This window comes from Oncorhynchus mykiss, chromosome 1, assembly GCF_013265735.2.
Source record: "Oncorhynchus mykiss isolate Arlee chromosome 1, USDA_OmykA_1.1, whole genome shotgun sequence".
Taxonomy (NCBI): domain Eukaryota; kingdom Metazoa; phylum Chordata; class Actinopteri; order Salmoniformes; family Salmonidae; genus Oncorhynchus; species Oncorhynchus mykiss.
Genome location: NC_048565.1, coordinates 84,662,732 through 84,679,042, shown reverse-complemented (window position 1 = coordinate 84,679,042; position 16,311 = coordinate 84,662,732). Strand labels below are relative to the sequence as shown.

At 44.7% G+C, this 16,311-nt stretch overlaps 1 protein-coding gene across 1 annotated transcript in view; it reads right to left on the bottom strand.

Moving 5' to 3' along the window:
• LOC110532845 (lysyl oxidase homolog 4) overlaps positions 1 to 16,311 on the bottom strand; it is a 44,948-nt gene that overhangs the window by 26,932 nt on the left and 1,705 nt on the right. Inside the window, exons 2-5 of the mRNA XM_036987532.1 lie at positions 15,528 to 15,854; positions 12,589 to 12,896; positions 12,067 to 12,281; positions 13 to 51 (exon numbers count right to left, since the gene is read on the bottom strand). Coding sequence (XP_036843427.1) covers positions 13 to 51; positions 12,067 to 12,281; positions 12,589 to 12,896; positions 15,528 to 15,852 — 887 coding nt within the window. The 5' untranslated portion in view covers positions 15,853 to 15,854. The remainder of the gene's footprint in view (positions 1 to 12; positions 52 to 12,066; positions 12,282 to 12,588; positions 12,897 to 15,527; positions 15,855 to 16,311) is intronic.

The following is a 16,311-nucleotide window of genomic DNA, read 5'->3' as shown; positions in this document are numbered from 1 at the left end:
AGTTGGTCTTACTTTGTGGATGGATCAGCAAGCTTGGCGTCCCAGATTTTCCTGTGAAGAAACAGGAAAAATAGAAAAGGACGTTAGTATCTCTTCCGTTTATTAGTTGAGGTTTCGTGAAGCACCTGTTAGTCCTGTGAGGTGTGATGACTAAAGCTTACCCACTGAGTTAGCTTTTGTAGACGACAACTGTCTGATGTGCTTGGTTCATGCCACACACAGTGATACCCAAACATTGACTGTAGATATCTGGTGTTTGTATGGTCCATGCCACACAGAATGATTCCCCCACACACACTGTTTATCAGCCACATCGGTAGGCATGTGTTGTTGGTGTACATGGATAGAGACAGAAACAGTTATGTCCTAGAAGCATCTGTACCTGTCATACTGGCCTTACGGATGCCAACCAGTAGAAATACACTAACATAGATACATATTGTCAGCCTAAAGAGAGGCCCATCTGTGTTGAGATACAGTAAATCGTTGTGTGTGTGTGTAAGTGGGATCGTGAAATTTTCCCTTCTTCTCTCTGACCAACACTTCCTGTCTCTCTTTCCTTTATGTTGGGGTGTAGATGTCTAGCCTAGGTCTGTGTGTATGTTTAGAACGACTGGAGTGAGTGTAGTAGGTCTATGTACACCCAGCTAAGCCAGGCTTTAAGAGAAAAACAATGATGTCTGTTGCCAACATACAGTAGATCTGCTCAAACAGCTGGGTTGTATTCATTATGCACCAAATGGAAGTAAACTGAATAAAACAGGGAGGGACTATGACTTCAATAACAAACGCTTACTTGGCATTTTACAAGAACATTGCTAGTACAACAACATTTGTAAATAACTCTTGAAAGCGAGAAAGGGATTCAAACTAAATACCGCTCCTTTTGAAACTACTCATTATACTAACCAACCATGCGTAGGCTGAAAAAATGTGACTTTCAACACCAACTATGGACGACATTGCTGGGAAAAGGTTGAAACAAAACACACACACAAACAAACAGTGTTGGCACACTTTAACCGTAAGAACTGGTCAGTCTGTCCGAGAAACTCCCTCTCTCCCTCCCTCACATACACACACACACACACACACACAAACACGGTTGATCTGCATCGAAATAGCCGTCCCACAGTTCCCACCCCTAGATGCCGAGAGTGCCAAACAGGAGCTGAGGCAGACTAGACTGCACACACACACACACACACACACACACACACACACACACACACACACACAACTCAGTCAGCTGCACTTAGGGAAACAAATACATCTACGGATATTCATAACACAGGATATTTGGATTTCCAACATGAAACTAACACATTCCTGCCTTGCTAGTCACAAAGTCTACAAAGGAGGATGTTGGAATGAAGAGAGACATTGTTTCAGCCCTGGTGTTGTAAAGTAGCTAGAGTTTAGTCCTGTTACAGTGGGAAAGTAGATGTCACTTCTTTCTGGTATGGTACCTCCTTGCACTATTTTTGTTATTGACCTAAATATAGAATTACATACAGAAGCATTATGCATTTACTGTAATATCATCTCTCATCACTGAGGCCTAATAGCAAATATTTGTTGTTTAACTTTTAAAATGTTTACCTTTTAACGGCACATTAACACTGTAACGAGAGTCGGGAAGCAAGTTCAGGGAGTGAAGTCAGTTAGCTGTGATCCCTTGAAAGTTATGCTTTTCATCCTTTGTCATAGGCAAAACATGTGCTTTCTCAGGTAAAACCTTTGCAGACGCTCTTATCCAGAGCAACTTACAGGAGAAATGCTCAAGGCACATTGACAGATTTTTCACCTAGTCAGCTCAGGGATTCGAACCAGCGACCTTTCGGTTCCTGGCACAACGGCTCTTTTAAGATAGCAAGCTTTCTTGACAGGAAACAAAGTGTAATTTGGGTGAACTATCCCTTTAAAGCATCAAAGGTTGAACTATTAGACCCCTAGAGTCGATGTCCGTGCCCTCGCGGAAATCAAACTAGTATAATAACATCAAACCCAGCTAGATCTGTCTGTTTGAGGTAGAGATGTCTTTTTTTGTTGTATGTGCTGCATCTCAATCCATCGCATCCACCAATGACGGCCTTCCATTGGCCAAGTCACCCATGATACAACTCAGTATTCCATGTCCATCCATGTCACAGGGCGTCAGGAGATGGAGTGGAAACTGGCCACTAGAGGCAACAGTAAGCACTGTTACCTTCAAGTAGGTTTTGGTGGTGTAGACGGGGATGCTGGATGAGAGTAAGAGTCTGCCTCTAATTCCAAAGGTTGTAAGTTTAAATCCAGTGATGTAAAGTTATTTTTGATATTTTTGTTTTAAGCCTATCCCAGACCTTAACCCTTATCATAAGTAACCTTTCAGAATGAATGCCTGACCTTAAGAATTCAGAGTTAATGCCTAACCTTAAGAATTCAGAGTTAATGCCTAACCTTAAGAATTCAGAATGAATGCCTAACCTTAAGAATTCAGAGTTAATGCCTGAACTGAACACTTCTAAATGTTTATGTTTGAGGAACATGGATGAATGTCTAATTCTGACGTGAGACTGAGAGCTGGTAGCCACAACTGCGGTGTTTGTCAGACCAAGAGACATCTCAAAAAACATCTTCTCACGAAAACATCTGTAGCGTCAGAACGGTTTGGCCTAGAAACTAATATTACCATTCCATGGAAAGATGAGCCTCTCACAAACAAATACATGTCAGTTGTATTTGCTTTAGGATGCCCACAAGCCTCACAAGACTCGTCTGAATGTGGCTCAGTACCAGTTACAAAAATAAATGGAGGTATACACTGAGTATACAAAACATTAAGAACACCTGCTTTTTCCATGACATAGACTGACCAGGTGAATCCAGGTGAAAGCTATGATCCTTTATTGATGTTACTTGTTAAATCCACTTCAATCAGTGTAGATGAAGGGGAGGAGTCAGGTTAAAGGAGGATTTTTAAGCCTTTAGACAATAGAGACATGTTGTGTATGTGTGTCATTCAGAGGGTGAATGGGCAAGACAAAAGACTGAAGTGTCTTTGAACGGGGTATGGTAGTAGATCCCAGGCACTCCGGTATGAGTGTGTCAAGAACTGCAACGCTGCTGAGTTTTTCACTCTCAACAGTTTCCTGTGTGTATAAAGAATGGTCCTCCACCCAACTGACATCAAGCCAACTTGACTGTGGGAAGCATTGCAGTCAACTGTGGCATCCCTGTGGATGTTAGCTTAAGCCATCAAAAGTTGAATTATATGTATATGTAAGTTTCAGACAGACATATACTGCAGCAGTAAGGTCATGCTAAAGGGCTTGTGGTGGATTGAGACAGACACACACGCTGCGAATTGAATTGAACACTTATTCTTAAATGAAATTCGTAAAATAACTTGGATGTGTCTACCATGTGTCTCTGTTGTAAAACGTTCGTAACCCAGAGAATAGACACACACATATACGCAAAGGCGCGCCAGCACACACACACCCACCCACACACACACGTAACCAGGGGAGAGAATGTCTGTGACATAATTGTGACCTCACCACACACCAATCAAACCAACTATTTCCCTCACCACACTGGCACTGACTAAATTGAGCACCGAGGGAAGAAAACCACATGTCAACCATTTCCCAGACTCCTTTGATTCAGTTAGAGTATATTTGGTTGAACTTTGGTGGAACTTCACCTAAGTTCCCTTAACTTCAACCTAACATCAAAGCATTGGAAAAAGTGCTATATAAAACCCGTCTATTGTTACTACTACTCTAACTTTATTCACGCTACTTCTCCTGTCTTTATATTGTTACTACTACTCTAACTTTATTCACGCTACTTCTCCTGTCTTTGAAGATACAGTGTCCTCAGAAAGTATTCATACTCCTTAACTTATTCCACATTTAGTTGTGTTACAGCCTGAACTCAAAATGGATGAAATAGATGTTTTTCTCTCACCGATCTACACAGAATTCCCCATAATGACAAAGTGAAAACATGTTTTTCGATTTTTTTGCTAATTTATTAAAAATGAAATACAGAAATATCTAATTTACATGAGCATTCACACCCCTGAGTCAATACATGTTAGAATCAACTTTGGCAGCGATTACAGCTGATGAGTATTTCTGGTTAAGTCTCTAAGAGCTTTGCTCACCTGGATTGTATAATATTTGCACAAGCTCAAGTTGTTTGTCCCTTAACTCTTGCCATGTCAAGTCTTGCCATGGATTTTCAAGCCGATTTAATTAAGTCAAAACTGTAACTCTGCCACCCACTGCCTTCTTGGTAAGCAACTCCAGTGTATATTTGGGCTTGTGTTTTAGGTTATTGTCCTGCTGAAAGGTGAATTTGTCTCCCAGGTTTGAACCAGGTTTTCCTCTAGGATTTTGCCTGTGCTTAGCTCTATTCTGTTTATTTTTATCCTTAAAAAACTACCTAGTCCTTGCCAATGAAAAGCATACCCATAACATGATGCATCTACCACCAAGCTTGAAAATATGAACAGTGGTGTGTTGTGTTGGATTTCCCCCAAACATGACACTTTATAATCAGGACATGAAGTTTATTACTTTGACCAATTTGTTTGCAGTTTTACTTTAGCACCTTATTGCAAAAAGGATGCATGTACAGGCTTCCTTATTTTCACAATATGTTAGTATTGTGGAGAAACTACAATGTTGTGGATCCATCCTCAGTTTTCTCCTATCACAGCCATTAAACTCTGTAACTGTTTTAAAATCACCATTGGCCTCATGGTGAAATCCCTGAGCGGTTTCCTTCCTCTCCGGCAACTGAGTTAGGAAGGACGCCTGTGTCTTTGTAGTGACTGGGTGTGTTGATACACCACCCAAAGTGTAATTTATAACTTCACCATGCTCAAAGGGGTATTCAACGTCTGCTGTTTTTCATTTCTACCCATCTACCAATAGGTGCTCTTCTTTGCGAGGCATTGGAAAACCTCCCTGGTCTTTGTGGTTAAATCCGTGTTTGAAATTCACTGCTCGATGGACCTTACAGATAATTGTATTGTGGGGTACAGAGATGAGGTAGTCATTCAATAATCATATTAAACACTAAGACATTTCAGCTTTTCATTTAAAAAAAAACATAATTCCAGATTGACATTATGGTGTATTGAGTGCAGGCCAGTAACACAAAATCTCTATTGAATTCATTTTAAATTGAGTCCGTAACACAACAAAATGTGGAAAAAGTCAAGGAGTGTGAATACTTTCTGAAGGTACTATATTTAGGGTGCACATATCCCTCTTTCTCTAATATGATTGTACAAATGTTAATTAGCTAGCTAGTGAATATTATGAACACTTGTATGAACACACATATTGAGCAGGTGGGTTAGAAAACAGAACTACTGTTCACTACACCTCTGACTCTATAATGGTATGTGCTTAAATGTGTTTAACGGTTCTCCTTCCCAGAACCCCAGTCTGCCTGTATAATCAGCGTGTTACAGGCTCTACCCCTCGTTTACCGAGAGAGAGAGAGAGAGAGAGAGAGAGAGAGAGAGAGAGAGAGAGAGAGAGAGAGAGGCTAATTATAGGGAGCCACCCCTGTTGCTAAACGACAACAATCACCCTGCTGTTTCTTTATTCATCACCGTCACACTCCCTTGCTTTCCTTACCACTTTACCACTTTCTCACCCCCTTCACCTCTCTCTCTCCCTCTCCAGTATCTTCCTCCCTTACCCTGCAGTGCCAGAAGAAGAGGAGTACCCAATGCAATGTTTGAACCCCGGATATGAATAGCAACTACTTTCAACACCAAATGTCTTTGTCAGGATAGTGATTGCTGGGAACCATCGATCTTAGATCCACAGTTTTGAGTTGTCCAGATATAGTTGCATAGTCTGTGTCCTCCTATCACGGATGATCCTCTTTCTATGGGCTCAGAGATGATAGCCTGTGAGCTCCTACTTGGCTATGGACGATCTCTTATGCAAGTACAGTACATGCAATAAAACATGTCAGTCAAAACACAACTGAATGAATTACAGCTTGGGCTGACAACCACAGTTAAACGCCAAAACCACATAAAGCACAGCCGCCCGCCATACATAGGCCTACATTTATTTTACCTTTATTTAACTAGGCAAGTCAGTTAGGAACAAATTCTTATTTTCAATGACAGCCTAGGAACAGTGGGTAAACTGCCTGTTCAGGGGCAGAATGACAGATTTGTACCTTGTCAGCTCGGGGGTTTGAACTCGGTTACTAGTCCAACGCTCTAACCACTAGGCTACCCTGCCGCCCCTTAAATCAAAAGAAGCTATATAAATTAGAGACAAGCTCACATTAGATCCCTCAGGTTTCTCAGATCTGAGACACCAACCGAGACTGAATCGGTTACAAAAAATGTCACTCTAAGGAAAATGATACACCCCCATCTCGGCTGAAGCGCAATTAATCAATTGTAGGACCTCTAATCTCCACGGTGACAGAGAGAGACAGACAGTTGCTGACACAGTGGGGCCACAGCTGGGCCCAAGCTATAATTGGAGACAGTAGAAAACCCTGGGTAGTCTGAGTGGCTCAGTCCTACACACTGTTCTTCACACACACAGACACACATGAACGATGCGCGCACACACACACACACACAGACACACACACACATGAACGATGCGCGCACACACACACACACACACACACACACACACACACACACACACACACACACACACAGGATGCATGCATACACACACACACAAGCACTTACAGCCATCAACAGACAGACACACACACACAGCTATAATTGGGGTGTTTTTTCTCTGGCGGCAAGCAGGGCAGAAACCTGGAGAGCCTCAGTACTGCCCAACCTACAATTACAACATCTCCAGGGTCTCATCCAGACCAGTAGACATGGACAAGAGCCAGGAGGGGACAGGAGCCATATGCTCTGGTCTCGTTTGAGCTTTCTAAGAATGGACTAGAGACTGTCTGAACAAGCTACTGTAGGTCAATTCATGCCAGGTCATGCCAGTCCTAATTGGGTTCTACTGGGTTAGGACTACAGTAACTTTCATTTTCTGTGAAATAAATTATATTTTCATTTAGGTTCTTGGACGAATGTGATAATTATCAAAGTTACAGACTGCACCTTTAAGCCATGTTAAAATCAATCAATCATCAGTAAGTCAATCACTCATTCTATTTTAGAATGTGGGATATTGGGCTACACATAAAAACTGTAGTGTCTTAAATGATCAACCAACCAGGACTAAAATACTAATAAAATCCATGAGAACAAAGCTATAAAATAGCAAAACTGGCCTTAATAAACTATACAGACTTTAAACATGTCTGTCTAATCTGAGGTATAAAAAAAAACGATCTGGCCTTTCTGGGTCATATCAGAGTGATGTGGTGCCAGGTATAAAGCTTTCACTAGCTGGACCAGCAGGCACACAAACACTGGGGTACAGTTCAGTAGGCACGCGATTACAGAAAACGCTTTGAAACAGATGGAATTTAGCCAATGAGAAAGTCCCTTTTTGTTGTGCGTTTCCAGATGTGTTCTCTCGTTTGTCCCTTCGGAACACAACACCAGGTCAACCCTAGGACACAGAGACCCAACTGAATTAAAATAGAAAGCAACCACTGCCGTCCCAAATGCCTTGTTATTTACTCAACTGAGAATGAAACATACTGACAGAAAAACAAACTGGCGGTTTGAACTCTGAAAAGATAATGGCCAAATATCTTTACTTGCGTTCTAAAAAGTAGGCATTTTAGGTTTTCAAAAATAGAATGTTTTATAGTATTTGATATTTCGAAAATGTTGTATGATTTAAGTGTCTTGATGTCATACTTATTTAGTCTTTTCATGTAGAAGAATTATCTGAACACTATTGAGGAGGAGTCGTCTTGTCAGATCCATGTGGGTTTGACAGCAGCCTATAATTAGCTGAGGTGACAAGCTGTACCCAAATGAACGAGCAGTAAAGAAGGGGTGAAAGGTCGCAAGGCACTTAACCCTAATTGCTCCTGTAAGTCTCTGAATAAGAGCGTCAACTAAATGACTATAATGTAAATGTCCCGTACAATAATAATAATAGGCAAGACAGATTTCGGACACGGCCATTGGACCACATGTACTTGTCAAAACAAACAGACAAATAGTCCTGAATATATCCACTCTCAGTCTATTTATTTATTCCCTACTTTATTTTTCTTCTTCTTCTTCTGTTGTCATCTTTTTTCCTTTCTTTCATTCCTCCTTCTTTGAACATTGTTTCTGTGACCTCACAGGTTTAAAAACAAGAGGCCAACAGAATTCAACTGCCTATGAATTCTTCTGAAGTTCTTCAGACTACACCAACCTTGTCCTGTTTCTCTCTCGTCTCCCTTACAATTCCAGTATACTGGCTATGAGCCTAGGTAGGGCCTCTGTCTTCCACGGTGCCATTATGGAGCTAAATATCTCATTGGAATTAATCACCTCTGAAAATGTACCAATCCAGTCTTGAAACTCCCCTCACTTGAATGTAACATGACAGGGAAAGGTCTAGTGAGGAAATGGCTAAAACAGTAGCTCTCTCTTTAAACAGATACAGGAATCAGAACAGATGTTATGGTCAGTTCAGTCATGCATGCACGCACGCACGCACGCACACACACACACACACACACACACACACACACACACAGACACAGACACAGACACAGACACAGACACAGACACAGACACACACACACACACACACACACACACACACACACACACACACACACACACACACGGGGCAAGCTACAGTAGCTGCAGCCTATATGGAGAATGAATGTCTCCACTTTGAGTCACACAGGACAAAACCATTAGGAAATAATTACAGTAGGATGTCCATGACAGTCTGGACAGAGGACTTTCATTCATGATGGGACAGAAATAGTCGTGCTAATGCTTGGTTCTCCCTCGGTTCTAAGCTAAACCTTCCTAATACCACTGATTTCCACAGGGTCAGAGGAAGTACAGTTAGGTCGGTGAGTGAGTGAGACAGTGTGTCAGTGAGTCAGTGAGTCAGTGTGTCAGTGAGTCAGTGTGTCAGTGTGTCAGTGTGTCAGTGTGTCAGTGAGTGAGTGTGTCAGTGAGTCAGTGTGTCAGTGTGTCAGTGTGTCAGTGAGTCCGTGAGTGAGTGTGTCAGTGAGTCAGTGAGTCAGTGAGTCAGTGAGTCAGTGTGTCAGTGAGTCAGTGTGTCAGTGTGTCAGTGTGTCAGTGAGTGAGTGTGTCAGTGAGTCAGTGTGTCAGTGTGTCAGTGAGTCAGTGTGTCCGTGAGTGAGTGTGTCAGTGAGTCAGTGAGTCAGTGAGTGAGTGTGTCAGTGTGTCAGTGAGTCAGTGTGTCAGTGAGTCAGTGTGTCCGTGAGTGAGTGTGTCAGTGAGTCAGTGTGTCAGTGAGTCAGTGAGTCAGTGTGTCAGTGAGTCAGTGTGTCCGTGAGTGTGTCGGTGAGTCAGTGAGTCAGTGTGTCAGTGTATCAGTGAGTCAGTGGGTCAGTGTGTCAGTGTGTCAGTGAGTCAGTGTGTCAGTGAGTCAGTGTGTTAGTGAGTGAGTGAGTGAGTGAGTGAGTGAGTGAGTGAGTGAGTGAGTGAGTGAGTGAGTGAGTCAGTGTGTCAGTGAGTCAGTGTGTCAGTGAGTCAGTGTGTCAGTGAGTCAGTGTGTCCATGAGTGTGTCAGTGTGTCAGTGAGTCAGTGAGTCAGTGAGTCAGTGTGTCAGTGTGTCAGTGAGTCAGTGTGTCAGTGAGTCAGTGAGTCAGTGTGTCAGTGTGTCAGTGAGTCAGTGAGTCAGTGTGTCAGTGTGTCAGTGAGTCAGTGTGTCAGTGTGTCATGAGTCAGTGTGTTAGTGAGTGAGTGAGTGAGTGAGTGAGTGAGTGAGTGAGTGAGTGAGTGAGTGAGTGAGTGAGTCAGTGAGTCAGTATGTCAGTGAGTCAGTGAGTCAGTGTGTTAGTGTGTCAGTGAGTCAGTGTGTCAGTGAGTAAGTGAGTGAGTCTGACAACTGAGGACGTTTTGTCTGACAACTGAGAGACTTCCTAATATGAATACCATACACATGAGGACATGTACATCCGGACAAAACCTCAGCCCTGTCCGAAAACCACCCCCTACACCTTCCAACTATTTGCTATGGTCATTCTCCCCACTCCCTCAACAGTCTTTACTCTGCTTCCACCCCAATGGACATTTCTTTATTCATCACTGCTACAGTTGTTATGATGTATATAGTGCTATTTATATTTATATTGGGGGGGGGGGGGGTTTATTACCATTTCCATTATTTTGGGGTGGCAGGGAGCCTAGTGGTTAGAACAGGTAGCCTAGTGGTTAGAGCAGGGAGCCTAGTGGTTAGAGACAGGGAGCCTAGTGGTTAGAGACAGGGAGCCTAGTGGTTAGAGCAGGGAGCCTAGTGGTTAGAGACAGGGAGCCTAGTGGTTAGAGACAGGGAGCCTAGTGGTTAGAGCAGGGAGCCTAGTGGTTAGAACAGGTAGCCTAGTGGTTAGAACAGGTAGCCTAGTGGTTAGAACAGGTAGCCTAGTGGTTAGAGCAGGTAGCCTAGTGGTTAGAGCAGGGAGCCTAGTGGTTAGAACAGGTAGCCTAGTGGTTAGAACAGGTATCCTAGTGGTTAGAACAGGTAGCCTAGTGGTTAGAGCAGGTAGCCTAGTGGTTACAACAGGTAGCCTAGTGGTTAGAGCAGGTAGCCTAGTGGTTAGAGCAGGGAGCCTAGTGGTTAGAACAGGTAGCCTAGTGGTTAGAACAGGTAGCCTAGTGGTTAGAGCAGGGAGCCTAGTGGTTAGAGCGGGGAGCCTAGTGGTTAGAGACAGGGAGCCTAGTGGTTAGAGCAGGGAGCCTAGTGGTTAGAGACAGGGAGCCTAGTGGTTAGAGCAGGTAGCCTAGTGGTTAGAGCAGGGAGCCTAGTGGTTAGAGCAGGGAGCCTAGTGGTTAGAGCAGGTAGCCTAGTGGTTAGAGCAGGTAGCCTAGTGGTTAGAACAGGTAGCCTAGTGGTTAGAGCAGGTAGCCTAGTGGTTAGAACAGGTAGCCTAGTGGTTAGAGCAGGTAGCCTAGTGGTTAGAGCAGGTAGCCTAGTGGTTAGAACAGGTAGCCTAGTGGTTAGAGCAGGTAGCCTAGTGGTTAGAGCAGGGAGCCTAGTGGTTAGAGAGTTGGGCCAATAACTGAAAGGTTGCTAGATCGAATCCCCGAGCTGGTAAAAAGGTGAAAATCTGTCGTTCTGCCCCTGAACAGGCAGTTAACCCACTGTTCCTATGCTGTTACTGTAAATAAGAATGTGTTCTTAACTGACTTACCTAGTTTAAATAAAGGTTAAAAAAAAAATACATATATATATATATATTTCCCTTAATCCTAGATGTTGTAGCTCACTGTACCCTGCAATCCCTCCTGTAACCCTGAACATGTGACTATTAAACACTGAATCTGAACAACAATCCCACCTGTAACCCTGAACATGTGACTATTAAACACTGAATCTGAACAACAATCCCTCCTGTAACCCTGAACACGTGACTATTAAACACTGAATCTGAACAACAATCCCTCCTGTAACCCTGAACATGTGACTATTAAACACTGAATCTGGACAACAATCCCTCCTGTAACCCTGAACATGTGACTATTAAACACTGAATCTGAACAACAATCCCACCTGTAACCCTGAACATGTGACTATTAAACACTCTGAATCTGAACAACAATCCCTCCTGTAACCCTGAACATGTGACTATTTAACACTGAATCTGAACAACAATCCCTCCTGTAACCCTGAACATGTGACTATTAAACTCTGAATCTGAACAACAATCACACCTGTAACCCTGAACATGTGACTATTAAACACTGAATCTGGACAACAATCCCTCCTGTAACCCTGAACATGTGACTATTAAACACTGAATCTGAACCACAATCACACCTGTAACCCTGAACATGTGACTATTAAACACTGAATCTGAACAACAATCACACCTGTAACCCTGAACATGTGACTATTAAACACTCTGAATCTCTGAATCTGCAGGGCTGAATGGAGTGGGTTATTTACTTGTATGTTCTTTCGTTGTGTAGTTCTGCCTCAGGGAACCCCAGCATTCCACACACCACTCTGCTGCTGTTGAGGTTCCAGCCCAGGTCACACACCTGCCTCCATCTCCCAGCATGCTTCACTTCCACCACGCCCTCAGTGATCAGGGCCCGCTTCTTAGTGTGCATCAGGATGGGCCGCAGACGCACCTCCTGGATACGCACCTTGCTGGAATACTGAGGGGATGGGGATTTAAAAATTTGCTGTAAAAAAGTTTGATCAAGGACACTTTCAAATTCAAATGACTTAAGTGAATAATTTCCAACTGGGACAGTAAATATATAGATTGATTGGTTAATTGATTGGCATTGGCAGTATCGGTGGTTGATCAGCAAATACCAGACATTAGCAAGTACCAGAGTTATAGAGTTGGTGGTGCCCACTGTAGCTGCTTACCAGTTTGTATAGATGTTGTCTCAGGTTACGTCTACTTTACTACTAGCGGTAGCAGGGATAGAGAGTATAAGGTGCAATGCTACCTACCGGGTTGTAGTGGTGCTGTCTCTGGCTGGGCCTCTCTGGAGGGTGTCCGTTCCCATGATGGGCCTGTCGGGGGTTACTGCGGCTGGCCAGGATGCTTTGCCACTGGGGCGAGACGCTGACATCCGGACGCAGGGCCACTGACTGACCAATACGTGACCCCGTGACCTGGTCCAGTCGTCGCTCCGGACTGCAGACCACGCCAAGGTCCTCAGAGTGCTTGCAATCATTGACACCCCAGCCGTTATGTTTACAGTCTTTCACAGTCTTCTCTGTGCCGTCACAACGCACGTTGTCCATCCAGATAGGACCTGGGGACGCGGGAAACAGGGTTATTATCGGATATGGACATCTACTTGTCATTGTGGTTGGACGGATTCAAGTATTGACTGATTGACTGATTGAATCATCCATCCCTTTATTCATTCCTTCACTGATATAATAATTGATAGCCACATTTGATAAAAATGTGCCCGTAAATATGCCATATACAGTAATAAGATGCAACTGTGGGACTGGGAGCCTGTCTCCCCAGCTTCTGTAAGCCTCCAACACCCAACTGTGGGACTGGGAGCCTGTCTCCCCAGCTTCTGTAGGCCTCCAACACCCAACAGTGGGACTAGGGAGCCTGTCTCCCCAGCTTCTGTAGGCCTCCAACACCCAACTGAGGGACTGGGAGCCTGTCTCCCCAGCTTCTGTAGGCCTCCAACACCCAACAGTGGGACTGGGAGCCTGTCTCCCCAGCTTCTGTAGGCCTCCAACAACCAACTGTGGGACTGGGAGCCTGTCTCCCCAGCTTCTGTAGGCCTCCAACACCCAACAGTGGGACTGGGAGCCTGTCTCCCCAGCTTCTGTAGGCCTACAACACCCAACTGTGGGACTGGGAGCCTGTCTCCCCAGCTTCTGTAAGCCTCCAACACCCAACTGTGGGACTGGGAGCCTGTCTCCCCAGCTTCTGTAGGCCTCCAACACCCAACAGTGGGACTGGGAGCCTGTCTCCCCAGCTTCTGTAGGCCTCCAACACCCAACTGTGGGACTGGGAGCCTGTCTCCCCAGCTTCTGTAGGCCTCCAACACCCAACTGTGGGACTGGGAGCCTGTCTCCCCAGCTTCTGTAGGCCTCCAACACCCAACTGTGGGACTAGGGAGCCTGTCTCCCCAGCTTCTGTAGGCCTCCAACACCCAACAGTGGGACTGGGAGCCTGTCTCCCCAGCTTCTGTAGGCCTCCAACACCCAACTGTGGGACTGGGAGCCTGTCTCCCTAGCTTCTGTAGGCCTCCAACACCCAACTGTGGGACTAGGGAGCCTGTCTCCCCAGCTTCTGTAGGCCTCCAACACCCAACTGTGGGACTAGGGAGCCTGTCTCCCCAGCTTCTGTAGGCCTCCAACACCCAACTGTGGGACTAGGGAGCCTGTCTCCCCAGCTTCTGTAGGCCTCCAACACCCAACTGTGGGACTAGGGAGCCTGTCTCCCCAGCTTCTGTAGGCCTCCAACACCCAACAGTGGGACTGGGAGCCTGTCTCCCCAGCTTCTGTAGGCCTCCAACACCCAACTGTGGGACTGGGAGCCTGTCTCCCTAGCTTCTGTAGGCCTCCAACACCCAACTGTGGGACTAGGGAGCCTGTCTCCCCAGCTTCTGTAGGCCTCCAACACCCAACTGTGGGACTAGGGAGCCTGTCTCCCCAGCTTCTGTAGGCCTCCAACACCCAACTGTGGGACTAGGGAGCCTGTCTCCCCAGCTTCTGTAGGCCTCCAACACCCAACTGTGGGACTGGGAGTCTGTCCCCCCAGCTTCTGTAGGCTTCTAACACTCAACTGTGGGACTGGGAGCCTGTCTCCCCAGCTTCTGTAGGCCTCCAACACCCAAGTTTACATCACCAATTACATCACCAAAATAACCCTGCAGTGAATGAGCTGAGCCTGCCACCATCATAAAGACACAAAGAAAACTTATGGGACTTCACTGCACTCCTCATTACAGTCGCTGCCTGGCAGGCTGGCGTGGCAATATACGGCCTGAGAGGAACATTTGTTTTAGAGTAATGACAGCCTTGCCCTGCCAGCGATGTGCTACACTTGCCTTGTTTTATAGACATGCTTTATTTCCAACTTTAAATTACAATTAAAGGGAAGGGTGAGTGAACCGACATGGCAGTAGCTAGGCTAGCTGTCTAGCGCTGCCATCCTATCCTGGGATAGGCTACTGCTGTTGTGAAATGTCTATTTACTAATCATGCCTGCCAGTAAAAGTCAAGTGCTTTAGAAACTGAAAGGTTTAGGAACTGAATTTTAGTTAGAATGCAGGCGCCCTCTTCACAGAATTGGAAAGATAGGCCTATGGACTAAAGTTCACCCAAATTACTCAATTATGTATTGGCTTCCTTACCATGTAAGCAGTCTATGGATGAGGAATGACAGCAATCCATGCTTTGGTTTAGTTTCCCTGGTTCTGTTTCCACATCCTAACCTTTTAGAATTTGTGGCACAAATCCCACAGATCGATATGAGCTTTTTCTGCACATCATGTTCATATTATCTATAACTGACTTTGTTAAGCTTCACAAGAAATGTTTGATACTTTCAGATGATTCGGACATGATGCATGAAAAATGCTAATATCGGTCCAATGACTTGAATGGGATTAGTGCAACAAATGCTAAAACGTTAGCAAGTGGAAACAGTGACAGGGAAATTAAAGCATGAATTCCTGTCATATGTTGTTCATAGACTGCTTACAGGGTAATTTTGTCATTTGTGTAATTTTGTAATTTTGGTGAACTATCCCTTTAACATCTGACAGCCATATAAAAATAATGGAAGCTGACTGTCTTCTTTTAATGTACCTTTCGATTTTAAAGAGTATATTATCTGTATTACATTACAGAAATAAAGATACGTTTTGATCATTGCAAAAATGCAACAACTGCTCTGGAACGCTTACCATCACCCTCTCCATATTTGGCACTGTGCGCCCACGTGATGCCGGTCTGAAAGCCCAGCTCGCGGCAGACGACTTTGGCTAGTTTGATATCCACTTCGTCATCACACACCGTCCCCCACGTGCTGTTGTGAAGCACTTCCACGCGACCCTCGTTCAGTCCCCGGGCGAAGTTTCCCGCCAGGCGCACCTTGGAAACCGGAGCGCGCGCGGTCCTGCTGCTTGGTGAGGATGACGACCATCGGCGGGGTTCCGAAAGCGCGGAGGAGGAGAGGAAGAGGAGGAGGAGCAGAGAACTCAAGCAGATGAGGAAGATGCGATGCATCATGTCTGTGTATGGAATATCGTCCAGGAGAGAGAGAGAGAGAGAGAGAATTGGGTTAGTAGAGTCATCAACATAATTGACTGAAGGTAATCAGCTGTTTATTAATTGAGTAGATTTTAATAGTGTGATCAATAGTATTTTATTGAGAGATGATTCATCCCAATTCAATATTTTGCTACCCTAAAAGAAGAGGCATTATTTTGGCTCATAACCAGCAGTGGAATTGTAAGGGAGTGAGAGAGAGATGGCTATCTTCAAACAGGCCAATACTGACATCATCTGGACAGAGTTGGCCTATTCTGTCCTATTCAGAGCTGGAAGACAGGTAGGCTACAGGTAAGTGGACAGGTTAGTCTCTCTCTCGCTCTCAAAATACATTTGAACAACATAAAAATAAGCTTAATCCAAAGTTTACAGATACAATGAAGAGGACCTGATAGAAACCAGTCTGATATGAGCCGG